Source organism: Acomys minous (assembly GCF_964271855.1).
Source record: "Acomys minous genome assembly, chromosome: 8".
NCBI classification, from domain to species: Eukaryota; Metazoa; Chordata; class Mammalia; order Rodentia; family Muridae; genus Acomys; species Acomys minous.
In genome coordinates, this window is record NC_140489.1 from 31,554,420 (window position 1) to 31,581,016 (window position 26,597).

Here is a 26,597-nt window from a genome sequence, read left to right on the forward strand (position 1 = left end):
TGCCCTATACCTAAATGAGGCGCTACACAATGCTGCCTACTGTCACGGACAACTCCCTTTAATCTTTAACAACTAACAAGGCAGGTATTATGCACATTTTAAAAAGGTAGGAAGGGATGAGGATATAGCTCAGTGGTAGAGCGCTTGTCTAGCATGCACAAGGCTATAGGTTCAACCTCTACACACACACACACACACACACACACACACACACACACACACACACCAGAGAGAGAGAGAGAGAGACAGAGAGAGAGAGAGAGAGAGAGAGAGAGAGAGAGAGAGAGACAGAGAGAGAGACAGAGAGAGAGACAGAGAGAGAGACAGAGAGAGACAGAGAGAGAGAGAGAGAGAGAGAGAGAGAGAGAGAGAGAGAGAGGGAGAGAGGGAGAGAGAGAGAGATTGAGAGATTGACTTAGAGGTTGGGGATGGTGGGAAGTGTAGCTAACTTGTCCAAGGCTAAAGACTCACTTAGCAAATCCAGGTCTGTCGTACGGTAGGCTCTCTCCCTAGGTTACCACACACCTTTCCTGCAGGGATTTCAGGTCCAATTTCATTAAGCTGGCATGCTTTGGTTACTGAACAGCTTCTGTGGAACATAGACCTCTTTCTAAAATCTTTACATAGGCTTTTCATGTAGTTGTTTTAAAAGTGTAGTAAAAAGTGCACCACTTAATATTTCCTGCCTAATTTTTCTGTGTATAGTCTGCAGTGCTAAGTACATTTGCATTATTCGAAAGATCCTACGTTTTCTTCTTGCAAGACTGAAACTCTGTATCCACTAAATGCCCCTGGCAACCACCTACTTTGCATCTCTATGGCCCCAATTGCGCACACTTGCCCTTTTGTGATGAGCTCACCTCAGGGCACTAGCTACAGTGTGTCAGAGCACTGAAGTCTGACCTGTTCTTCATACTCTTTCAGACCGCCCATGCCATAAAATGCAGTTGCCTGCTATGTGCTGTCTGGCACTGCTAATTGTTTCAGGTGTGTAGAGCCATCCCCTCCTCATACCCGATGTCAACTTCTTGGTGATCAAACACCATGGATTATGTATTTTTAATCCTTACCTATCTGTGAATCCTCTACTGACAACATGGACCACATAGCCTGGAGATCAGGCTCTACCCCAGCTGCTCTACTCCAGCACACAATGCCTGACAGAAAAGGCACAGGAAGTACCATGAAAAGAAATGAACAAAGCAAATGCTGCTGACAACTGACCAAGAATAAAAAGGGGTGAAGTCAAGACCTGACTCTTCAACAGTATTTGGGGGAAGTAACTTAAACAAAGGGAGAAAAATATTAGCTAAACTGGAATCAGAATCTCTGAAAAACTTGTTCTAAACATTATACTCAGCAGGATACCAGGCTCTTTCTGATTGGTTATTGAGTAACAAGACAGAGGGGAGGGGTAACAAAGAATGCCTTGGATTGCCAGAATCCCCACTCTCTAGAACGCAAAGCTCATAGATACAGACGCTTACTTGAGCGTTAGGGCTGGCCAAGCCGAGCATCCCATGCCGACAATGTAGAGTGCTATCAAAAGAAGTAGACATACGCTCTGCTTGTACTCTTCTGTCAACTCTTCTAACTTTAACATCGAGGAACAGACAAATCCCCAGGATGTGTGTGTGTGTGCGTGTGCGTGAGCGGAAAAAGCCGGAGATGGATAAAAATAATTCAATGACAAATGCTGGAAAAACACACAAAGGGGCAGAAGCCAGACATTCGTGGGATTCCCTGACAGCTCGACCCACAAGGAAGGGCTGGTCTGGAAAAAACAGGGCCTCAGGTTCCTGCCAAGCTGTCTGAGGCCTCGTCCTTCCCAAATCACTCCAAGCAGCAGCCAAGCCTTAATAGTAACCCCTCCAGGATTCACAAAGAGACAAGCACCCTGAGCCTATCAGGCGCTCGTCACCTAGAATGTCTCCCTGGTGATGTGGTCCAGCTCTGGGGAAGGCTGGCAGGAAAGAGGAGAGAGACTAGTGCACTGGCTCCCAGCCCCTAACGGCTCCCCTCTGCCCAGAAAACAGATAATGGAAAACCCAATGTTGCTCACTAGCTGGGGTGAAGCCAAAACAGCTAGGTACCAGCATCTAGAGAGCAGAGGCAAGGCCTGAGGAAAAGGTCATAAACATGTGGTACCTGCAAGCAGAGTCCCTGCTGGGTAATTCCACACTGGCCTTGCTTGAGGCATGCCTCAGGCTTCTACACATGTGACTGCATTTGGCCCTAACACGCCTCTCTCCTGGAGAATGGCCTGCAATTAATCTCACTTATTACCTCTGAAAAGTAACAACAGAGGAATGGCGGGCCAAGTCCAACTCCAGAGTGTCTAGGGAACTGCAAGCTGCATGGCCAGGTCTCAGACTGTCTGGGCAAGCTGTGGCTCTTTGCCTTCCTCTCCCACAACAAAGCCTGAGCAGGGACTCCAGACAGACCGAAGGAACCAGGGGATTTGAGGCACTGGGCTGAGCTCACTTTGACCCAATGGGAGACGACAGCCCTGAGGCTACATTTGGAGCAGTTTCCAACAGCGAGGGAAGAATAAGGTTGTCTGGTGAAAACTTGTGTGATCCATAAAACGGAGAACAATAGCAACACGGGGAAATGACGAGTAACACTATCTGTGAGTTCTTGTGAATCACCACGTCTTCATTCCTGTGGCTACCAAGTCTCCTAATTCTCCGACTGCTGAGGAAAGTAAGCCAGCGCCGGAGTCTCTTTACATCCTAGCTTTGTGGGGCAGCCTAGTTGACTGAATTAGCAGACTATCGGCCTGGAATCTACTGCTGCTATCACAGAAACTAGTGAGAGTACCTTTTATTTAGTCAGCCCCCACCACCGAGGAGATCAAAGGCAATCCAAAAGCTCTCAAAACAGACCAGTGTATATGTAAGTAGGTTCACCCTATAAAAAGATTCAATGGATAGCTAAGGGTCTCTTGGTGTCAAACCAGTAATAAAACTCACATCTCTAAGCTGGACTCCCATGGTCATTAAACTTAGTCACTTCTTAGTACAAAGGAGGAACAAGAGACTAAGTCAATATCCAGAACTACCCTCCTCACAGTGACTTACCACGTGAACGCGGAAATCAGCACTCAGGCCTGTGTAGAATGCCTCCGGCTGGGATCTCAGACTTCATTTAGCACTGTGTTTGGGTTACTGCTCCTGGAATTCCACGTGGAACTGGAATGCCCAAGTTGCTCCCCCAGCTGTCCTAGCACACAGAGGTTACCTGGGAGCCACAGAAGATTTCCCAGGGCTCCTTGAACTGAACTCGAACCTGGCAATGGGCCTTTATGCTTAAACAGAAGCAAGTAGCGCTGTTGTAGACAATGAAGTCAAGATGGAAAGCCAGGGACCACATGGGGGCTGCACTCTGGCTGCAGACACACCGAGACACATAGTATGCTAGCTCACGGCAGGGCTCACAGTCTGGCTGGGAGAAAGTCAAAGGAAACCAGGTCTTGGCCCTGACTTGACACACCCCACCATCTTTCCTCTTATTTCTAACAAGTACTACACCAAGAGAAAGCTTTACAGCCAGCTGGAAATTTATTAAAGCCCTCTCCCCCCAAATATGCAAAGTACTAAAAACTAGCTCAGTGTGTACTCTGACATCTAGTTTGTAGTAGGAAAGCACCTGCTGCTGTCACCCATGCAGAGACTTTTGTGCAAACACGGTCCATGGGCCTGGCTCTGCCTTGTCATGCAAATACTTGAAGAGATTTGCAAGGTGAATGAAGCTGCTCAGTATAAACAGCTTCTTTTTTACGACTTTCATGTCAGCAATGTGGTTACTCTGTAGACTGTGGATCAGACAACAGCCTTCTCCAGCTGGGGGGTGGGGTGGGGTGGGGTGCTGTGTGGAACGTGCAGGTCTCAGTGCTGCAGGCCTGGCTGTTCGTCTCTAGTTCTTCTAACCCTCAACTGAGCTGGTTCTTTTGATCCCAACCACAATCACTATGGGAATAAGAGACACTATTCCAGGGCATGATGTAATGTGCTTATGTTTATGTCACTTCCTGGGCATGGTTTCTAGTTCCCAAATTAGCTCCTCAAGCACTAATTCTGGAAAAAAAAAAAGTACTAATTCTGACACCAACAGACACTTCAGCAGTTAGGTAGTTCCTCCCGCTGCAGGTCTTTGGTCTTTCTGCTCAAGCTTCCAGCAAGAGCACACAAGAGGTGGCAGCTGGGGCCACTGGCATGGGGTGGGGTAAGCTTCCTTTTGCGGGAAGAGGATCCCCACGGTGAGAATGTGTCACTCTAAGGACTGCTGCTGCTGAATCCACTCAACAGCCACTAAAGAAAGTGTACTAGGCTGCTCTCTCATTCAGGGAATTCCAGACAGACAACAGTACTTGGAACAGTGTTAAGACAAATATCATCACTGTCCCAATAGTGTTCTTTTCAAAACTTTATTAAGATAACTGTGGTGGTGGTTCACGTCTTTAATCCCAGCACTCAGGGAGCAGAGGCAGGTGGATCTCTGTGAGTTCTAGGCCAGCCGGGGCGACACAGAGAGACCTTGTCTCCAAAACAAAACAACTTGAAGTTGGCTGAGTAGAGAGGTCGGGGGGATGGTGGTCTGGGAGGACTTGAGGGAGGGGACAGAATATGATCAAAATATATTGTATGAAAAAAGCCAGTAAAACGGGGAAAACACAAAACAAAATAACAAAAACATTTAATTATTATTCTGGGTGTCTGTGTGTGTGTGTGTGCACATGCCACAACACCCATGTTGAGACCAGGAGACAATATTCAGTTATGGCTTTCCTTCCACAGAGGGTCTGCGGATTGAGATCAGGTGGTCAGGCCTCTGAGGCAAGCAGAGCCCCCAGGCATCTTCTGTGTCAGGTTGAGGTTTTACTTCCAAGACTCCTTCATTGTCTTTTAGGATGCTGTCATACTTGAAAACTGAAAACCGGGTGTTTTTTATTTGGGAACCTATTTTATATATATATATTTTATACAAGGATTGTTCAAATAGAGACCATTCAATACAGTACTTTCTTTTTTTAATTAAGAACTTGCGTTATGTCCAGAATTATTTGGATTTTATCCCCTACCACTTCTTTTCAACATAAAGGAAAAACCTTTTCACTCCTCAAATCAACATTATTGGAGGAAGCTGTGGGCACTCAATTATGTAACCTGGCTTTCAAAAACATAAGAAGCAAATGCCCTTCCAAAGCATGAGTCCAGAGTATGCAAAGCACAATGCAGTGTGGGTGTAAGGAAGAAGCAGAAGGCAAAGCCCAGACATTCACAGAAGCGAGGGCAAACGTAGCGATTTTCCTAACTACCAGAAATTTCCTTTTCATTTACTTTTCATGAAAATAACCTTACAAACGAAACCGGGCCTTTTGGCTCGGTATTAGAAGATGTGGACGGGCGAAAGCTCTAGACTCCACTCAGAGTTCTCTGTGGCTTGGGCCGCAGTCACAGGCAGGCCAGCCCTGTGTATCCCAAATGCCAGCCCCAGGCCCTTCACTCACCTGCTTCCAGGGGGGCTGCAGTGGTTCTCGGGAGCGTGGAGGTCTGACTGTAAAGACCACGTCGGGCCACTAGGACTGATGACAGGTCGAAGGGTAGGGGGGGTTGACGCACTGCTTCTGTTTATGACACTGCTGGCCAAATTCAGGTTTGTCACCTAGAAATGAGAGGATGGAAAGAACTTGGTTTTACAGAGCTTTAGAAAAGTATCATGAGAAACATATGGGAGCAATCAGCCTCTGTGAGATGCTGACTCATCTGGGCTGAAAGCTGTGGCTTCGACAACAGCACAGAGCACAGACCGGCTTCTGTGCAGAGAGCAGAGGCAGGGAGCAGGCAGTGTCAGAGTCCTACCAAGCGCTCATTAGGCCCCTACTCTCTGGGTGACACTGGCCTAAGCCAGGCAATGCTCAAACTAGACAGCCTTCTTTTCTCATCTGAAAGTTCTAAATGCTCTGGAAGCTTTAGTTATAGATAATAATAATAGCAAAAAATGATACCTGGACAGTCCATTAACATGGATACTAATGTTCATAAATAATTTACAAAGATGGAATGTAATTGGCCAATTGAACATTTAAAACTAGCTGTTTTTACCTGTAAGTGAAAAATATTTCTTTAAAAATGTAAATTGCAAAGAAATTGTAAGATAAACACATCACGTTGCTATATAGTAAAAAGGCTACATATTAGAAAAGTGCTCATATTACTAGTGTGACTGCAAGTTGAGAGAATATTTCTAGAAATCAATTTAGCAGTCACTCAGGTATACTGACTAGAATACTGTACACTCTGATGTATACTTCTAGACCAATTCAAAGAATGCTGCAGTGACTAATGGCAGCGACCATTAGAACAGCAGCTAGTATTAATTAGCATCAAGGAAGAGCCATGCTTTGTACAAATGAGTCCATTACACACACGTCATGCAAATTCAGAGTCCGGTAGTCAGCGCAGTGACGATCCTAATCTCATTCTGCACAGCAGGAAAGGGGGAGGATTGCATTGAGATACCTAGGGCAGCAGATAACTAGGTTCAGTGACTGGACCTAGTCAGCTTCATACCACACACTACAGAAAACACGTCCTTAAAAGCAAGCATTGTCTTTAACAGTGAAATAGGAGGAAGGCATAAACAGTAACAAGATGGTTACAGGCTGCGCTATCCACATAGGTGAATACTGTTTATTCATTAACTTTGCTTTCAGAAACACTTGATCTAGGAACATGATGATAAGGAAAAAAACATGCTAATAAAAGTCACAGTGTAAATCTCCTTAATCAGAATTAAACATTGTGGGTAAACTTCTCAAAAGCTAGAGAGAAAGATCCAGAATACATAGCATCTACTTGAGCACTGTGACATCATTTTTTTCTCATGCTTCTGGGTATTCTCCATATTTCTTTATTATTTAAGGAGCCACAGCATTTTTTTCAAAGTTGTTAGTATGAGTGCAGTAGCAAGGTACTCAGTGTAAGACCTGAGCGGTGACAGCTGATGAGAGGAAGGGAAGGGATGCACTTCAGAGGAGGGTGTGCAGAGAAGGTGACAGGGGAGACCCAGTGCTGAGAGCACAGCCTTTGTGCGCAAACTGCCACAACAGTGTCTTAGGTCATCAGGGAAGAGACGCAAACTAACGGGAAATGCTCTCCTTTAAAACACCCCAAGTATCTAAATAACCTTGATATTTATGAAATGAAATGAAATGAAAGAATTCTAAATTTTAAAATGATCTGAAATCATGAAAAAAAGGAAAGTCATTTTTAGCAACAGTGTGGTGTTTCCAGCCTAGTTATAAAAGTCCGTAAGTGAGAACAGCCCAGGCCAGTGTCTTCTCACGAATGAGTCAAACTACTTTTCTTGGACAGAAAGCCATTTTCCATGGGTTGGGGGCAGTCTCTGGCGACTGTGAGGCATGAGGCCCTAGGGCTTGGTTCTCCAGGGTGGGCCAGGCTTTAGAAGAGGCCTCAGGGGCCAAGCCTGACTTGCCACTTCTGCTCTGCTGTCTGCAGGCCCCAGGGACAGCCGGAAGGAGCACACGGCAGGTTCTGTTGGGTACTGCAGGTACGGAGTGCCTCTCCTCTGGACCCTAGTCTCTCTGTACTACTTCACACAGGTAGCAAGGGTCAGATTCTGGGACAGTGACACTGGCTCTAGCAGGACTGGAGAATATATTCCTAACTCACACTGACTCCACTCCTGTCTGCTCTGTTAAGCACCAGGCATTTTAAATTAACTGAACATGAGCTTGTAGGCTGTAGAAATACCACAATTTGAGAAAGGGCATTGTGGTAAGTAAGAGTTGTACTGAAAAACTGGTTCTGGCTAAGAGCACTCACTGCTCTTCTAGAGAACCAGGGTTCAGGGCTTAACTCCCATGTCTGGGGGCAAAAAACGACCTGCAGCTTCACGGTCTCCAGTGCTTTCTGCTGGTCTCTGCAGCTACAAACCCACAGGCATAGGCGCTTTAAAAGAAGTTGTACCAAATCGTAACAAAGGGGTCTTAATAGTTTATAGTGGCTAAACAACAGATTAAAATGTGCTGTTTGTAGAACAGAGCATACACAGGAGAGGAGAGGATGATTTGATAGATTTGATAGTCTGTTCCTTGGCCCGCCAGCCCCTAATTCAAACAGCAGTGTTTATACCCCCACAGCAAATACCTGCCTATGGAGTACTGTCTGTGTGCCATGTACTGCCATCCTGGCATTATCTCATCCCACCCTTGGAAATGCTCCTATTTTACCAAAGAGGAGACAAAGGCCTACAAGAGCTCAACAGCAAGGCCAAGGTGAGACAAGAGTGCAGGACTCCAGTGCACGCAGCGTGCTCTCCCAGGCAACACAGCTTAACATCTGAGTAGGGCCAGGAGGTTACAGTTCGCTTGCTCTTTACTCGTTACTCACTGGGGGAAGACACTACTTCCCAGATGAAGAAAGCCCAGGCTCTGAAAGCCTACTGCAGCGCTTTACCCGAAGCCAGGCAACAGCCACAGACCCTGGGCTCTAGTTTCCAAACTCAAGTTCTAACCTGGATGTAGGAAAACAACTCTACGTACTCTTAGCCATTGGAAATCACTTAACGCCATCAGACCTCAAGTGCTGACATCAAGAAAGCAACAACAGCTCTTCCGGCTTTCCTTTAAGCCTCATTTCCCACCCTTACTCGTCCTCAGAGACTTTTAAGAAGTAAGACAGAAAAAAACAAGCTCAGTTAGTTTTATTTTGTCCCAAGTAGAGTAAAAGGTGGCGTGAGCAGCTGGTGGGGTGTTGGCTCCCTCAATATCCAGGCTTTACTTTGTGTATGAACCAGGAACTGGCAGCCACTGTGGTTTCTTTATACATAAGAGGAGAGCACTGTTAACATGTTTAGAGAGTCCGCAAGTGACTAGTGCTTAGATGAGAAGACAAGGACAGACAACCGCACAGCTGTTTCTTACAAGCCCATCCCTACCAAACAACCTGGCCCTCACGTTCACTATGTTCTCACCCTTGTTTTGCCTAGAAGTCACTTAACCTGTGCACCACAGCTCCGGCTCTCACTCCTTGCCTCTGAAATTTGTCTTTCAAGAACTTACATTGTCAATCAATGAACTGATCTTCCTTTTCTAAAAGACTCACATTCTTTATGAAGACACATAATTTGCATCTTAATCACACTATAATGGGATGATTTGATACAGCTTAAGAAGGGGGGGGGGCAATTTGTAGGTCATTCTTATTTTCTAGCTCTGCTCTAAAGAACAGTATCTACCAGAATGCTTCCTGCTGATGAACTGATAATCTGTACTGTCCCGTGGAGTAGCCACTAATATATATGGCTATTGTGTACCTGAAATGTTGCTGGTGTGGCTGAGACCCTAGATTTTAAACTTGAATTTTAAAATGAAACTAGCTAGTGGCTAATTACTGGCCAGCACTTCCCTTCTGTCTTGACCATCTGTAGATTAAAAATATATCTATAATAATAAATTACTACACACAAACTATCTTCTTCTAGCCTCTTAGTCTTTTCCATAATGGGAAGAAGAAGTCCTTGAACTACTATGGACCCAAGCATCCATTTTTGGCCCTAGTACTACTTTGGTTTTGCTAAAAAAAAAAAAAAAAAAAAAAAAAAGTAAATCTCCTGGCCCTGGGTGAGTGCACAGGCCAGTGAGGTCCCAGACACTGGGTTGATTACTATGGGTGTCAGTACATTGCCTCTGCTTCTCTGTCCACCTACATTTCCCTAGCTCCAACTAGATGAGAAAGTGAGAAGTAGCACTGTGTAAAGGGGATATGTAGCCATAATAAACATCCCGTTGCTAAGGAATTTTTTCAAAGGTTGGCCCTAGCTAAGGTGCACAAAAATATAGCAATACTTGTCTGTTTTGTTTTGTTTTTCGAGACAGAGTTTCTCTATGTAGCCTTGGTTGTCCTGGACTTGTATTGTAGACCAGGCTGACCTCAATCTCACAAGGATCCACCTGTCTCTGCCTCCCGAGTGCTGGGATTAAAGGTGTGCACCACTACCGCCCGACTTGTCCTTTTTGTTAAAGCAGAGGTCATATCATTGGACCAGTTGGCTTCCCTGGGCTAATGCATGCTACTAATCCTGGACTCACCGATGCTTAGGTTTATGGCATTGGCCACAAGTGAGTGTAGAAGAGAGACAGGGCAATTTAAAAGCCACTTTTATTGATATAAACTGTGAGTCAAAGAACATGCTCATGTTAGAGAGAGGATGGCCCAGCAACTAAGGGCACTGGCTGTTCTTCCAGTCGCCCGGGATTGGATTCCCAGCACCTATACGGTGTCTCACAACAAGTCCAATCCAAGGGGACCCAAGGCCCTCTTCTGGATTCTGTGAGCACTGCACACACATGGCTCACAGACATATAGAAAGGCAAAACACCCATACCCATTTAAAAAATGAAAAATAAATTATAAAAACAGAACATGCCCAATTGATGATGAATACATCTTTTAAAAATGATTCTTTTTTTATGTGCTTGAACATTTTGCTTGTGTGTATGTATGTGAATCACATGTCCATGGAAGTCAGAGGAAGGTATTGGCTCAGCTGGAACTGGAGTTACAGATGGTTATGGGCCACTGCTTGGACGTTGGGAACTGAACGCAGGCCTTCTGCACCAGGAACCAGTGCTCTTAATCACTGAGCCATTTCTTCAGTCCAGTAACTTTCTGTACAAAGTTAGCACAGCGGTCTAAGAAGAGCCTTGTGTGTCTGCATTTGCATTTTGGGACGTCCTACCATAGGTACAATTTTATCATTTTTCAGCTCTCACTAAGTATCAGCAATCACGATGGACTCATAGATACCTAACAATGGCTGAATTTAATCAACAGCTCCTTGTAGGCATTGTGTTCAGCACACTATGTGTGAACTAATTTATTCTTTTGTTTTGTTTTGGTTTTTTTGAGACAGGGCTTCTCTGTGTAGCCCTGGCTGTCCTAGCCTCGCTTAGGAAACCAGGCTGGCTTTGAACTCACAGAGATCCACCTGCCTCTGCCTCTCTAAGCGCTGGAATTATAGGCATGTGCTACTACGCCCCACTACACTAATTTATTCTTAAAGACAGATGGAGAAACTGAGGTTGAGAGGTAAAATAATTGCTAAAGTGTGCTCCTTAAATTCCATTTCTAGACTTCTGAGGCAAAATCTCTCAATATTGTGACTTGAACCATGTGTCAGCATTTGTACCTCTGGGCCTCACTTCTCATGGTTTTAGTTTGTAGACTAGCAACATCTGCATTTCTGGGCGCCCGTTCCAATGGAGAACCCAGCCTGGCCCCAGCAAACCAAGCCCGCATTTAACAGGATCCACAGGACTTGCCCTCTAAGTCTGAAAAATCACTCTTCAGAGATGGTAAAAAACGAAAGGCGAGAACAGGAAAGGGGAACACATACTGCTTCCTCTCCCCCAAAAGCTAAGCGGACTTGGATGTGGACAGTAGAAGTGCCTTGGAGGGAGCAAGACATAAAACAAGGGGACAAGAAGGAAGAAAAAATAACTCCAGGAGGGACATTCAGGTTTCACTATTTCTTGGTGGTGTTTAGATGCTCAACTTTGGAGTATGTTGACTATTCAAACTCATATAAAACATTCGAGAACAAACTTCAGAAAAGTCCAAGACTACTTGTCATGCTGCCATTATTAAAAAACAGTATTTAAACCAAAAAACCCATCAGCTTATTACCTATGCCTCCATCCCCGTCTTCCTCTGGCTGGTTAGCTAAGTGAGTAATTGCCTATGGGAAATCTGGCCACCAGATCTTACCTCCATCTAAGCCTTGGGGCCTGCTTGGCAGATGTTTCTCCCTCGCTCCTTCCCTCCTCCTCAGTTCCCACTCTTGAAACAGCTAATCCAGACGTTCTGCCCCCATTCCCTGCCTCATGTCCACTACCATGGTGACCTCAGAGCATTTTTCCTTTTAGTACCCAAACATTATTTATTTTAGAGGCAGCCTTCCGAATAAGGCAGGTGAGCAAATATCTGAATGTGTGGGGCAAGGACACATTGCATGCATTCCATCTAGACAGGTGTTTAAATTATAGCAGGAATAAATACAGGTGATGGATTGGAAAGGGGGCAGGAGAAACAGAGGAGGCGGCCAATTTCCGGTGCCTGGCCCGCCCAAGTGTTACTGCTTGTTACTGCTGTTTGCTAAAGGTAGTGCTGATGCCAGGACTGTAATTAAAATACCATGGAAGTGCCCTGATGGATTCCCAGAAAATAACCCCAACCACTCACTCAGAGCACACCCTTACGACCTGCAAAGGGGCTGCCTGGGGACAGACCTAACTACATCTCCCTGGCTGAAATACACGCCATCCTACATGCACTAAAGAACTTTACACCTCGAATGAAATTCAACAAAGAATCACTGTATCATCCACCAGATGCAAGGCCATGGGGAGAGTGGGAGGTACAACAAGAATCCTGCTCTCTGCTTTGCCCTCAAGCCACACAGGACAGAGAGTATTTGAGAACTCCAAAACCCAAATAAAACAAATGCCCCAAAAGAGGAAAAGACACAGAGACCAAAGGGCAAGTAGGAAGAAATGTCTGAGACACAGACACTTGACTTGGTGAAGGGCAGAGTGATGGAAGACAGGCAGAGATGGACAGTAACTTGGGAAGGATCTACCCTTGCTCTAGAGACAAAAGGAAACTTCTGGGAGCCCTGGCCAAGCCATGCTGTATGAGGACCGTGGTGAGGGCAGGCAAACCAAGAGCTGTTTTCTGGTATGAGTTGAAAAGGATTAATAGTTAGTAGACAGTTACAGTAGTTAAATAAGAGGGATTATAGCCTAAAGCCTGCCAGGTATGGTGGTGCACTCCTTTAATCCCAGCACTCAGGAGGCAGAGGCAGGTGGATCTCTGTGAGTTCAAGGCCAGCCTAGTCTATAAAGAGAGTTCCAGGACATTCAGGGCTATTACACTGAGAAATCCTGTCTCAAAATAACAAAAAAACAAAAAAGATTGCCTGCAAAGATGGCCTATTGATAAGTCCTTTGTCCTTTGCACCAAGGCAGGCCTTGGAATTGGGTCTGTAATATGAAGATGAAAATTTTCAAAAGTGCATGTATGTCTGTAGAGCAGGTAGGGAAGGTACACAGGAGATGAGCTAGAGGATGTCCCCTTGGGCTTCAGCCTTGTAGGCAAAGATGCTGGCTGATATATTGCTTTGCTGTAGTCACCACAGCTAGTGAGTCACTGGAGTCTTACAGTAACTAACAGAAAGATTTTCCTGAAATGCCCTCTCTGGACATCTCCTGAACCTCAAGGTGGGAAGGCTGCATTCCAAGCATCACTGACTATGGATCAGTTCATAGGATTCACAAGACTAACAGCTTTATCGTGGAAAGCTAAGTCCAAACACTGATACATAGAAACAGTAAGGATCTTGGTAAATATTCGAGAAGACAGTACAAGCTAACAGATAAACAGTGTTTAATGTGACTTCTCAAGTCCTCTCCAGATAGACCACAGAGGAGCATCTGTGCTTATGCATCCATGTTCTACAAACTGTGAAGCCTTGAAGACAGAGCACTCTCCACTTACAGTAGGCACTTCTATCATGAATGGTTTGCCTACACTGTGATAGCTGAGTCCTACCGCAGATCATGCTGACATCTGTGTAAAGCAGGCCTCAAGTCTAACTTTGTCAGCACAAGACCATGGTTTATCTTGCTGCTTGGGGAAAAACATAACCAGTAAACAGACACACTTATAACAAGAGAAGTTGTGACTAGACCCAACCTGCCAAGAGAGAATCAGAAATCCTGCATGCTTTATCTTTACCCTACTACACTTAATATTCAAAGGTAAATTTATTTCTCCCAAAGGCCCTCCCTCAGCTATAGAAGATCACTGCCATCATCACCCTGCCTCAGGAGCTCAGTGTAAGGCTCGAGAAGCTTCATGCCACACTTATGTTATTAAGTGCAAATTTATTTTCCTGCTTTACCTCAGAAATTACAAGCCACTTAAGGACAAGGACTACATTTTACCCTCCACTACATGCCTGGAGCACTCACCTTCTCTTGGTAACTGGGGAGGATGGGTTCCACAGCCCCTAGATACCGAAGCTGGAGCACGGCCAAGTCCCTTACAAAAAGCCGTGTGGGGCTGGGGTCAGAGGACTGACCGACCAGATGAGTCCTCCTCCTCCTCCTCCTCATATAAATGTACTATCTGAACACAGCTTGTACACATCCTCCTATATCCTTCTACAGAACCACACACATGAAGTATAAATGGCTGCTACCTTATTGTCTAGGAAACAGTGACAATGAAACAATGTCTGTACATACTCAGCACAGACACTTGATAAACATTTTAAGTCTGTGGCTATGGAGCCTTCAGATACAGAAGGTCATCTGGACAGTAAATGAAGTGAGCTTCAACCAAAGACATCCAGCAAAGCCCCGGGGTCTGTCCGTCTGTGTCTCTGTACCCACCCCCACCCCCCACGCTAGTCAGCAGCCAGTTTCACCAATAAGGAACGGAGTAGCAAATGTCACTAGAAGGCTAGCAAGGAAATTAGAGGTTGCACATTACCTCTTTCTGCATAGACCACAAAGGAGAGATTGCTTCAGAATCAAGGGAAACAGAATGAGCAGGTGACTAGAGGGAGAGTTAAGTGTTGCTCTGGATGGTGCCTTCCAGAACTTTAGAGATGATGTCTGCCTGATGCAGAAGCCTCAGGCAAAGTTCTCAGATGGGTGAAATAACAGCTTTGATAGACAGATTTCTGTTCCCTCTCTGCATAATGACTATACTGCCTGCCTTCTTGGGCAAATGAGACTGCAAAGGGCCAGCAAAACATTCACGATTCTTGGTAACTAACCTTGGGTCTACAAGGCTGTTTGCAAACTTCATGTATCTTAGGATTTATCGAGATGGAGATGGAAATTCAACAACAAACATTTCCTTAGAGGCAGCTTGACTCATGAGTAGCGGCAGCACAGCATTCAGGTGTGGCATGCCTATCACCAGTCAACCTTACCATAGCATGCCCCTCAAAGCCTTAGATTTCTTGTCTAACAAGATGAAGAGGGATGTTACACAAAACGACTTCTCATTAGCTTACAAACACTTACCAGGTACCTACTTTGTCTGGGCTTGCCATTATTTTGACATGGAGGAAGGCTGGTGAAAGTAATCCTGCTTCTTTGGAGATGACACTTTAATGCAGAGTCCAGTCCTACTGAACTAACTCTTCATGCGTGTATGCAGCAATGAGGTAATGACAGTGACATACTCCCTCAAAGCGTTCAAGAGCTCTAAACTTGGAGACCCTGTGTCCATGGACACCAAGAGGGAGCCAGTATGGGATATCTGTGAACACTTTGGAACTGAATACAGGTTTCTATGTTTCATTTGATTCTCAAAGAGATCATGTGGACTGAAAGGAACATGGGTTTGTCTAGTGCTGCATTCGCGCTGTCATCAGAAGCACACCAGCGCCACTGGAGAATGATGCCCTCTGCTGTGTGCAGAGGCAGACGCATCAGAGCTATGGAAATGTTCCTCTCCCAGCTGAGGAGATCTGCGTGATCTAGAGTAGGGCAATGTGGTGCCTTGTGTGTCCCTAGAATAAAAGGCGACCCTTGAATAGGGCATATCATACCTGCTCCAGACTAGTTCCAGGAGGAGGACACAGAGAGGTAGGCATACACATCCTGCAAGCTGCTTACGGTGGAGAAGAGTGCAGAACATATATTTCAAGGATGTCCTTGAGTCCAAGAGTCATCCTTAAGCAGTTACTCTCTGAACACGCCTCCAAAGGCACTTCGTGAGTATTTGTTAAACCACTGGCTACAATAAGCAATAAACACATGTTTTAAGGAAGTTTAAATTCCTTTTTTAATTCTTGGATGCTGATAAAATGAACCGCAAGTTTATATTCCAATCACCAGGAGATAAGGGCCGCAGTGTTAATCATATTCTAAAAGGGGCTGGGAAGAGCAAGGAATTCTGTTAGTGCTGAAGGTTCCTGGCAGCCGCCTCCCTCTCTAGAACTTCATCAGCTACATAACATCCTTATAAACGCGTAGTGCCAAACAACAGTGAGAGTTCTGGATTAAGACCTCTCGGGAAGCCAACCTGAGAAAACGGACAACTCTCTTTGTAACGTTTCCAACGTATGTATTCTGTTTTCGTGAGTTGGTGGGGACCACTGCTAGCCATGTGTACACATTGGCAAGGGATTACCAAGGCTGGATTCTCTCTCTTCCTCCACTAAAAGGGAAGCACTGACCATCTCACAAAATAACCTGATAAGGGCCTAATTCAATAAAGAGCCAATCATCTTGACCGAGTGTATGCTTCAAAACCTGCACCAGGGAGGGGAGTGCTTGTAATCATGGCAGCAGAGGTGTTCGTTTCTGGTGTCTCTGCAGGCTCAGAGGTGTACTGACAGTTCTGTAGTTGTGGCACAGCAGGCTGATGTGACGCTCAGTTATCTGAGTCTGAGGAAAAACCGACTACATTCTGATTAAAAAAAGGGGCAGAGACCACTAAGATAAAAAACAGTCATAGAGAGTTTGAGTCCTGGAAAAGTGACTTTCCAGTGTGTGACCTTAACAGAATTACTTGTCCTACTAGCTCCCATTTCTTCATCTTCATGAGTTAAAAAAAAAAAAAAAAAAAAAGGAAAAAGCACTTTCCTCACTCCTAGAATGGAAGAGATAATACACACAAACTATTGTTAACATACTGCCTAGAACCAAGTAGGAATGGGATTAATGTTGGCTGCTTTGGTGTGCAGGGCAAGTATGCTAGCATCAATGAAAAAGAATGGAAGAACAATAGTGTTAGTGTTAAAAAACAACACAAAAAACAATAACGCAAAGAAGAGAAATTCTTTTCCCTTTAGCAAGCAATGGTATCTAGAAAGTACATGGCCCTGCACTAAGTGATGGGTTAGAAAGAACTGCCATTATGTGGTTTACAGTCAAACAGGCAAGAGATGCAAAATGACTATCATCCACCTGCTTTAAAGAGTGGCTAGAGAAGGGCTGAAGGAGAGGCACAACAGACAGACTCTGGCTGCGGTGGCAGGTGCTCTTCTTTTATTTATCAGAAACTATGTCCAGGATACATACTTTAGAGAACACTGGGGTGGAGGTGGGTTTGAAAACTGTATGGTCTAATCTTTAAAAACCTCACAGTACAGTGAATGAGAACATTTAAGGACTGGGGATATGGATCAGCCGTGGAGTTCTTGACTAGCACTCACAAGACCCTACATTCAATCTACAACACTGTGTAATAGTAATAATAATATAATAATAACAACAAGAACAAGAATAACAACAACATAATAGAGTAAGCACATTTATTGAATATAGTTGTTCCTCAGTCTCCTTAAAGTATGGATTGTATGGCCTCTTGAAGATATAAAAATCCGTAAATGATCAAGTTTCTTATATAAAATATACTTATATTTGACTATAGCTCCTGTATATCCTCTCATAGAAACACCTATAGATAGATTACTGATATGAGCAAAGGCCACAGAAAACCTTGTTATCCTTCATTGTCTAGGGAAGAACGATCATGGGAAAAGGTCTGTCCATGTTCAGAACAGATGCTGTCTTTTCGGAATTTATTATACTGACCCCAGAGAACAAACTGATACAGAGGGCCAGTTGTACAATGGAACAATGCCTGAGTCAGGCCTGAGGCATCATGGGACACCAAAACTTAAGGAGATTAGCATCGGTTAAAGGAAACAGTACAAAATATGGAAGAGGGAATCAGATTACAATGAATGAGTGAAGTGGCGTCTATGCAGCCCCTCGATAGATGTACATACAGACCATACCTCGTGACTAGGAATCATTTCTCCCAAGAATACGGTGTAAACTAAGGCACAGAGTAGCAGAAATCCTAGCTGAGCAATGCAGACTCCTGTGTACCAGTCTGCTGGAGCCAGACTCTCAACAAGGCCATGGGTAGCATCACTAGTTTGGGTTTCTGAGCAGAGAATACTAGGATCAGACATGTGATTTAACATAACAAGGGGTCTTTAAAGATGAGGATAGGCTGGAGGGCACTGCCAGGAGGTTGTTTAAGAGGTTCCTGTGGCTGTCCGTTTGAGAGATAAATGAAGGCCTTCTGCAGAACCGTTGATGTAAGTTAAATAGACAAGATATGGAGCAGAGACACTGGAGTCAGAATGAAGAGGACTTGGTGCAGAGGGAAAGGAGACGGAGGTGCTGAGAAGCCAGGCTTCCATGCTCAGGTTTCTGGGGTGTCGATGCCACAAACGCAGAGATGACAGGAAGACCTAACAGTTTTCATATACGCTGCATGGAGGAGTCTGTCTGCGTGCCTTGGAGACATGTTCCAGTATCTGGCAAGACAGCTAAGGGGAAATGTCCAGCAGGCAGTTGGCTATCTGGACCTCACCCTCAGCACAGAGGGTCATCGTTAAGATGCATATACTGGGGAGAATCCACAGAGCTACCAATGATCCTGTGTGTATAGGGGGACTAATACCCCTAAGCAAAGGTTCCCAGGATGATAGCAACAACAGGAAGGGGACAGAGCCCTTGGCCACCTCACAGTCTTCACTCAGAACTACTGCAGCATCTTGGTCATCTGTAGTTCTTTGCGTAGAGCTGAGGACACATGAGCTTTCCCCCTTCCACCTCAGCACGTCTACTGGTGTCGCCCTTGTTCAGCTCACGTTTAGGAAGCCATAATGGAAGACTTCATGGGTGTAGCTTATGATACTTCCACGTGACAAAACAAAACAACAAACGCCCCGTTTCTCTGGCTCTTACAGTCTGGGCTTTTCCCCCACTTCCGCCATGATCCCTGAGCCTCAGGACAGGAGGAGTGGTGGAGACGCAGCAGCGGGGACTGGGCTCCACAGCTCTGCATTAGGTTGGGCTGTGGTGTCTGTAATGCCCTCTGCCTGCTGCAGAGAAGCTTCCTTGATGAGCAGTGAGGACTGAGGACAAATATTTAGAATGGAGCGAGGGATCATGCTGGTTTAGGAAAGTGACAGTTACAGCCTCCCCTCTGAGATCTATGCCTTCACTAGCCCTGTAGGGGGCTACGCTTCCTGTTTCAAGCATCATTTCCCTCTTGTAAAGTAGGTCTTAAGTCCAATTAGAGAGCTGTTGGCTACTGCCAAAGTACGCTCGCCACTGCCGAACCCTTGAAATTATTGTGCCATGCTGGTGGTTGTTGTCGTTTACAGGCATCCTAGCTGGGCAGGACTGCTGGCCACTTTCCTCCTTTGGCAGTTTGCATGGTGCCTTCTGGTACATGAAAGCTAGTCTTCAGAGAGAGCCAGACACAGCACAGGTCCTCTAGGGCCTGGGTCAGAATGTAGTGCATGGTATCTACAGCAAGCGGTGGTGACTTAACTTCCACCTCTGGCCCCGCTTTTTCCTTTTTTTCTTTTTTTTAAGATGAGGTAATCAAGGCCAGACAGGGCAAGTAACTTCCTAGTTCTACTGACTTTAGAACTAGTGTTTTTCCTATCTACCTTGTTGTCTTTCTAGAAACAGTATCAGGGAACATATATGGTCTGAAAAGTCCATTTTCTACCAACACAGACTACAGAGTCAAAGGAAACAGTGGACAGTCACAAGACCAGAGCCTAAGCACAGCAGTCCGTATGTTCAGATGAGCTCAGAAGTGAAAAGGAAGCTTCTGGAGCCAAGTCCTGTAATGTGTAGGGAGGATGTCGGCACCCTAGTCAAGCAGTCAGTGCTGACTCTTAATGTCACTCTCCAACGGGAACTTCTGAAATTGAGTCAAGGTCTACTGTGGATCTTTCTAGTAGCTACTGAAACAGAAGGGATGATAGAGAATTCTTCTGTACACAGAGGAGGAGTGAAGGCCTAACTGCCGTGAAGCCAGTATTCTATACCCCTGAGACATCTGTCTGCAGGGTTAGGCTAGAGCATCTCAGAGTAAAGAGCAATGAACTGAAAGAAACCGAAAGGTTTTCTGTTCCGCTCCCCATCAAAATGAAAAATCTCAAGAGCACAGAGCGTCTCCTCCCTCTTCTGTGCCTGTCAGCATATTTCAGGAGGCCTGGCCACGTTGCTGCACGGCTGGCTAGGGAGCAGACTGACACAGCACACGGGTTCGTGGTGGGGCCCTGCCTGGGTGGTCTGCTGGTATCCCTTTGATTAAATTCCCAGGCTGGGAGAACTGGAGCTGCTCCTAATGATAGCTAGGTCCTGAAATCTCAAACTTGCTGGCCGGAGAGGGCCAGCGCTCCTCTAATGCCCTGCCTCCCGCTCCTCACCGCAGGCTGGGCTCCTTCACACACTGTGCACTAACAGCAAGAACCAAAAACGGCCCTGTCTATGCTGCTCTGCCCTCCCTCGCATCCCTGACTGAGACAGAGCTAGTGAGATCTCACACCTAAGCTGAAGCCCTATGCCAGCCCCCCAGGACCCCTCCCCTTACAGCTTTCAGGTGCAGATGTTCCCCATCACAGCTTTCAGGAGCACACACATCATCCCAGATGATGGCCAGCCTCTTGCATGCCAAGGGAAAGGTCTAATCCGACCTGCTTGTTTTCTAAGGTGTACATTAGAATGTACTGTACACCTCTCTTACTGTGAGCACACATATATGGCACATAGGCCATTGCCTAGGTGGATAATGGCTGCTATTCTTATGTGTTCTAGAATGTAAATGAGGCAGCATCATAGCAAAAATGATCAAAGGAGATTCAGAGAAATTAGCTTCTGCTTTTAGCTATATAAATTCCTTAAAAATGCAGGCCCTAATATAAATCCTAAGTTCCTCAAAGCTTTTTACACAATTGTGAGGTTAAGAATCACTTCTGTCAAGTCTACCATTCCTTAGAATTTTCACTTGGAAACAGAGGGAAGAAGCTCCCCCGCTTCTCCGCTCAAGCATGTGTGTCTGAGGGGTTTCCAGTCACCTACTAGAGCAACCAAGCTCTCTGCAGCCTCCTGAGCGGCTGGGCTTTCCCTCCAGCCTCAGTCCAAGTGCCCAGGGCAGACTCCCTAAGTCCAACACACCACTCAATCTGTTGTCCCAGACATGCAGACCAGGGATCCTAGAAGCTGACTGTGCCCTTCTTACAACGCAGTTGAAAATGAGTACCTCCAAGAAGGCTGCTTTGGGCTGTTTCTGCTCTCACTGACAAGCGGAGGTACCCTTTTGGCAGTTATGCTATGCCCCAAGGAAACAGTCTGGTGCGCGTGGTTGTTAGTATCATGTTTGGGTGGCTGTCGCTCTCACAGTACTCAGTTATTTCTCAGTCAGCACGATGTCACATTATCAGTGGTTTACCACCAAAGCCAGGAATGCTCTTAAGGGCTTGGATAAAGTGTTTTAAATAAATAAGCATGACAAAAATCAAACTTTTCTAAAAAATGCCACTGACTACTTTTAACTGGATAAGTAGTCAAAATTAAAGATAAAGTTAAAATGTTCTCTCAAAAATGCCTAAAATTTAATTTTGTACAACTCTTCAATATGGTACAAATAATTTAAAATCTGCTTTCTTTGTTCAATGGAATGTCTCTTAACTCCTTGGCCATAAAACAATTAAATAATAGAGTTTATGGGATATAACTAAGCCAATGCTCAGAGGAAAATTCATAGCCTTTAATACAGAATGGATAAAAAGAAATTGGGCATGCAACTCAAGAAATAAAGAAATGAAGATAAGGAATGCACAAAGAAGAAGTTAGTGATGATAATGCAATACAATTATTAAATCTACAACAATAAATAAATAGTAAGGGGCCTGGCATGATGGCATATGCCTTTAATCCCAACACTCAGGAGGCAGAGGCAGGGGGATTTCTGTGAATTTGAGGCCAGCCCGGTTTACAAAGTGAGTCCAGGACAGCCAGGCCTTGTTATACAGAGAAATTCTGTCTCAAAAAGAAAAGAAAAAGAAACATGTATTTTCCAGCATATAAGACAACCCCCAACTTTTTCCAGTTAAAATATAGCATTTGGAATATACTTGCCATATAAGACTACCTTTCTGCAATGCACACCCTATGCAGCAGACTCAGGCATGTGTCTATTTGCAGACAGGGCACAGACAGCCAAGCACTTTATTAAATGCCAGCAGCCAACTGGCAGCCAGTGCCAGGCTACACTGCCCCTTTAAGGTGTGCTCCATAATCTGTCTGAAGATGCACCCTCCAAGTCGAATGAGCGGTGTGGATTCCGGTGGAGAGCCAATCCACACTCACGTTCTCCTCTTCAAGGTACAGGAAGGTGTGTCTAGTTTGCTCCTCCCTGCTATTCATACTCCCTGCACACTGCGCACAGAGTGAGGAATCAGCCACAGCAACCGCCCCCACACACCTATATGCACTGGACATCTGAAGCAAGCTGCAGGTAAGCACCCAGAGTATAAGATGACCCCTGACCTTGGCAAGGATTTCTCAGGGGTTAAAAAGTCATCCCTCTCTCTTTTTCTTAAAGAATTTTATTACTATGTATACAGTGCTCTGCCTGCATATCTATCTATCTATCTATCTATCTATCTATCTATCTATCTATCTATCTATCTGCAGGCCAGAAGAGAATATCAGATCACATTATAGGTGGTTGTGAGTCACCATGTGGTTGCTGGAAACTGAACTCAGGACCTTTAGAAGAGCAGTCATTGCTCTTAACCTCTGAGCCACCTCCCCAGCCCCCAAAAGTCATCTCTTATATGCTGGGAAAATATGGTAGTATGAATATATCCAGAATTAATCTTTTTTTTTTGGTGGGTTTCTCCATGAACTCTCGTCTGTCCTTGAACTCAGAGTTCCAACCTGCCTCTGTCAACTGAATGCTGGGATTAGAGGTATGTGTGCCACCACCGCCTAGCTCAGAATTAATTTTGTGAAGGGGGATTTGTCAACTGGCCAATTAAAAAAAGTGAAAAAAAAAAAAAAAGAAAGAAAGCACAAATACAAACAGAAATTGAAGATGAAGGCAATATTAAGTCAGGGAAGCCTAGGTACCTGAGGAGGTTTCTGGACACAAAGCTGCTTGTGCTAACAGCAACCGTTAGCTCCCAGGTGCAAGTTGAGAGAGACTCCTGGAGCTCCTGGCCACTTTCCTCCAGGAAGCCACAAGCATTTATCACTCAGCTCAGTCAAGAGCTGGAAACAGCTTTCCTTTTAAACCAGTGAAAAGTAAAAGCAGCTATGGAACAAATGTGCCAGAGTGTATATTAAAAGTCATTACAATGTATTATTAAATGTATTATTAGTTATTAAGCAGAAAAAAACCCAGATGATTCCAAATTCCAAATTAAACAACTGTGTCCTCTGAGAGTAAATGGCTGAAAAACATGCAACTGAGCTTTTCTATAACAAAATGCATTTATCTAACAACTCACTTTCATCACACCAGAAACAATGTTATTCCTAAAGCCTTAAGGGCTGAAATAACAGTGTTTCCCAGGTGCATAGCATTCAGACTTTGCAAAGAGGCTTTTACATCCCATCCTATGGCCCAGTTGCGTTTTTTCCCATCAATAAACACATCCACAGAGGTTGAGAAATGAACACATAGGCAGTCAGTGGGAGAAGGACACAAGTCTTGGGTCTTCCTAGGTGCTCCACTCTGCTTTTTGAACATGACAGCACCTCTCTAAGTACTGCGTCACCCAAGAATCACCCTACTGCTGAGACTCTGACATCTAGCTGCAGAGTTGATGGACTTGTAGAGCACTGGCGTTGAGGTTATAGGTGAAAAAGACAGAAGGGAAGGCTTCCCAGGAAGGGTATGTTATCTGGATATTACAGGACCAGGATCTTAGAAATTTCTGGGCTCTGCAACATAGCAAATGATAGGAATTGAAAATACATAAATACTATACTAACATTGACTGTTTTTATAGTAATCACAAAGAAAATAATCTGATGTCGTCATGATGTTTCTAGATACTTACTTAACTAGAAGCCACGATGCCAGCTAGAGACCAACGATCTTTACTTTTCTCATAGACAGCTGACGTTGTCAACTTTCTTCTCCAGTTGCTATGGCCATCCCTGTCCCCATCAGCCTAGGGCTGATGTCTAACTCTCCAGCCCCTCTCAAGTCTTATCACACCTTGTTACACTTCTTCACTTCCCCCTCCACATTAGGCCTCTTCATCTATTCATTTCAAATTACTCGGGACTGGAAAATACTCACTGCCTACTATGCTGGATGAAGGTGAGGTCATCCTCAGTCCACGGCAGGCTTCTCTTGCTTTGCTCTAAGGTGGTGGTGTTTTTTAAACAGAGAACTAGGGTACTATCAGAGAGCAGTGTGCTGTCTACTTTTACATGTACCTAAGCAATTTTCACCTCAATTCCCATATACTAGATTTAATTATCATTATGGAGTTATAATCAATTTTAATAATTAACACATCAAAAATACCGAAAAATGTAACCACATAGTGAATATCATGGAGTTCTTATCAGTACCTCATTTGGAGATCTCTGATTCCATTTAGCATTAAGGAAGGTTTCTACTTTCAATTAAATACCATGGGGACTACACCAAGAGAGAACGAAGAGACCTCAAAGATCAGAAAAGTGTCATGTACCAAGCCGGGCACTGTGTTACACACCTGTAACCCCAGCACTGAGGAGGCAGAGGCAGGTGGTTCTCTGTGAGCTTGAGGCCGGCCTAGTCTACAAAGTGAGTCCAGGACAGCCAAGGCTACACAGAGAATCCCTGTCTCAGAAAAACAAAACAAAAAAGTCTCATGTATCATACATTATACACTGTTGGCTATTCACACCAACTCAAGCTGCAGGGAGCCTTCAGTGCCACGGACTCCCTTTGTATTGTAAATGTTGTAAACCCTCTGTAGTCCCTGAACAAGAGCTGTCAAATCGGTGGCACTTCATCCCCAACCCAGCCTGAGGCAGCCATAACATACGACAAGCAGGAGCTGTCAAAATGGCGGCACCTCCTTTTCTGCCTCAGCCTGCAGCAGCATCTCCTCAAGCAGCTCTGCAGCAATGGCACCTCAGTCAATGCCACTCCTAGCCCTGAAGGTCTTCCATTGCTAACGCATGGGCCCGATGTAAGAAAAATCTGTGTGCCTGCATGTGAGCTAGTGTGTGAAAAATGCCACCAATCTGCAAGCATGAATACAGGAAAACCCACCAACCCTTGAGCTCTCCCAAGCTCAGAACTTGAAATCTCACCAATCCTCACTCTGGAAATCTCTGCCCTGAAAAGCTCCGCCCCCAAGAAATATTATATAAAGGCTGTGTCTGCTCAGTTTCCTTGCTGTCCTCTCCCTTCTCCTGAAAGCAGAGGCAGCCAACCCTAGATTCATCCCTCCACACCCTGGACCCTCCCAATAAATCTCTTACGAGATTTGCTGCCTGCCATGATTCCCTCATTGGAAGAGGCCAAGAAGCAATGAAGCAAAGAAGCAGAGCAGGACTGAGGCTCCTGAGCTCCTTAGCTCAGCTGGGGATACCTTCCCCTAGGCGCAGCAACACTGAGGAGCAGCAGCCAGAGAGGAGCTGGTACACAGCAGCACTCCTGCTCAGCCGGGACATCCTCTTTCACGGCTGCAACACCTCTGCTGAGGAAGCTGAGCGGTTCCTGGGCTCATGTGTGTCACGATACCCTTCCATCAGGACACTGTCCCACCTCAGAGCTGTGTGGTTCCTGGGCTCCAGAGTCCCAGGACACCTTTCTATCCAAGCCAGAATGCCAACATACACACATATGCATGAATCCTAGAGTCAACGCCCTAATGTCTGTTTCTGTCATATCTGTGTCAGTAATCATTAGACATGAAACATTCTCAGTTCGTGGACTAAATGGGAAAATGGGGTGGGGGCAGAGGACGAAAATAATGTTATGATATTCTGATAAAAAGAGCTATAAAACTAGGATTCACTGGAAATTTTTAAGAATAAAAAAGTTAATGTAAAAGATGCTGAGCTGACAAGATGGTACTTGTTCGCCAAATCTGATGACTTGAGTTTAATCCCTGGGACTCATATGGTAAAAGAAGAGACTATTGCAATTGTTCTCTCGCTTCCACAAACACTAAGTGATACCTGCAAATGGACGTGTGTGTGTGTGTGTGTGTGTGTGTGTGTGTGTGTTTGAAGCCCTCACATTATATTTTCAGTTGAACTTCAGATGTTACCTATGCAATGCTGTATACCACAAGAGCCACTAGCAGACTGAACTTTGCCAGTGCCTGTAAGAGTTACTTTCTTTACAGTTAGGGAAAAAAGAGTGGTTTTATACATGAACAGCAACCAAGACTCACTGGAGACCATAATAAGCACACAGAAAAACAGCCAAGTGATGGAAAGACAGCACGACTCGCCCCAGCATGCCCACTCCGCAGCCCACAGAGCTGGGTGGCAGCTGGCCTGCCCCTACCTGCTGGGTGAGGAGACTGATGTGACTGGCTGGCGAATACTGCCTGGCTGCCTGCTTCTCTGCGAGCCGCTGGAGTTCAGCCGTAACCAGACTTTGGTTGTACCTTCTGTTAAATGAACCTTCTTCAGCCTCTTTTTGTGCTTTGGCTATTCCTGAATGATGCTTGTGTGGATTGCATGAACCTGCTGAAAA

General features: G+C 45.1%; 1 protein-coding gene across 17 annotated transcripts in view; it reads right to left on the reverse strand.

The window, feature by feature from the left end:
- The window catches only part of TTLL5 (tubulin tyrosine ligase like 5), a 238,117-nt gene that overhangs the window by 104,680 nt on the left and 106,840 nt on the right, over positions 1–26,597 (reverse strand). For 14 of the 17 annotated variants that reach the window (XM_084791597.1, XM_084791585.1, XM_084791583.1 and 11 more), the window contains 2 exons: positions 26,406–26,590; positions 5,513–5,667 (listed from right to left, as the gene is read on the reverse strand). In XM_084791597.1, the coding sequence (XP_084647723.1) occupies positions 5,513–5,667; positions 26,406–26,590 (340 nt within the window). The remainder of the gene's footprint in view (positions 1–5,512; positions 5,668–26,405; positions 26,591–26,597) is intronic. The other 3 variants (XM_084791586.1, XM_084791593.1, XM_084791595.1) reach the window with 1 other exon arrangement.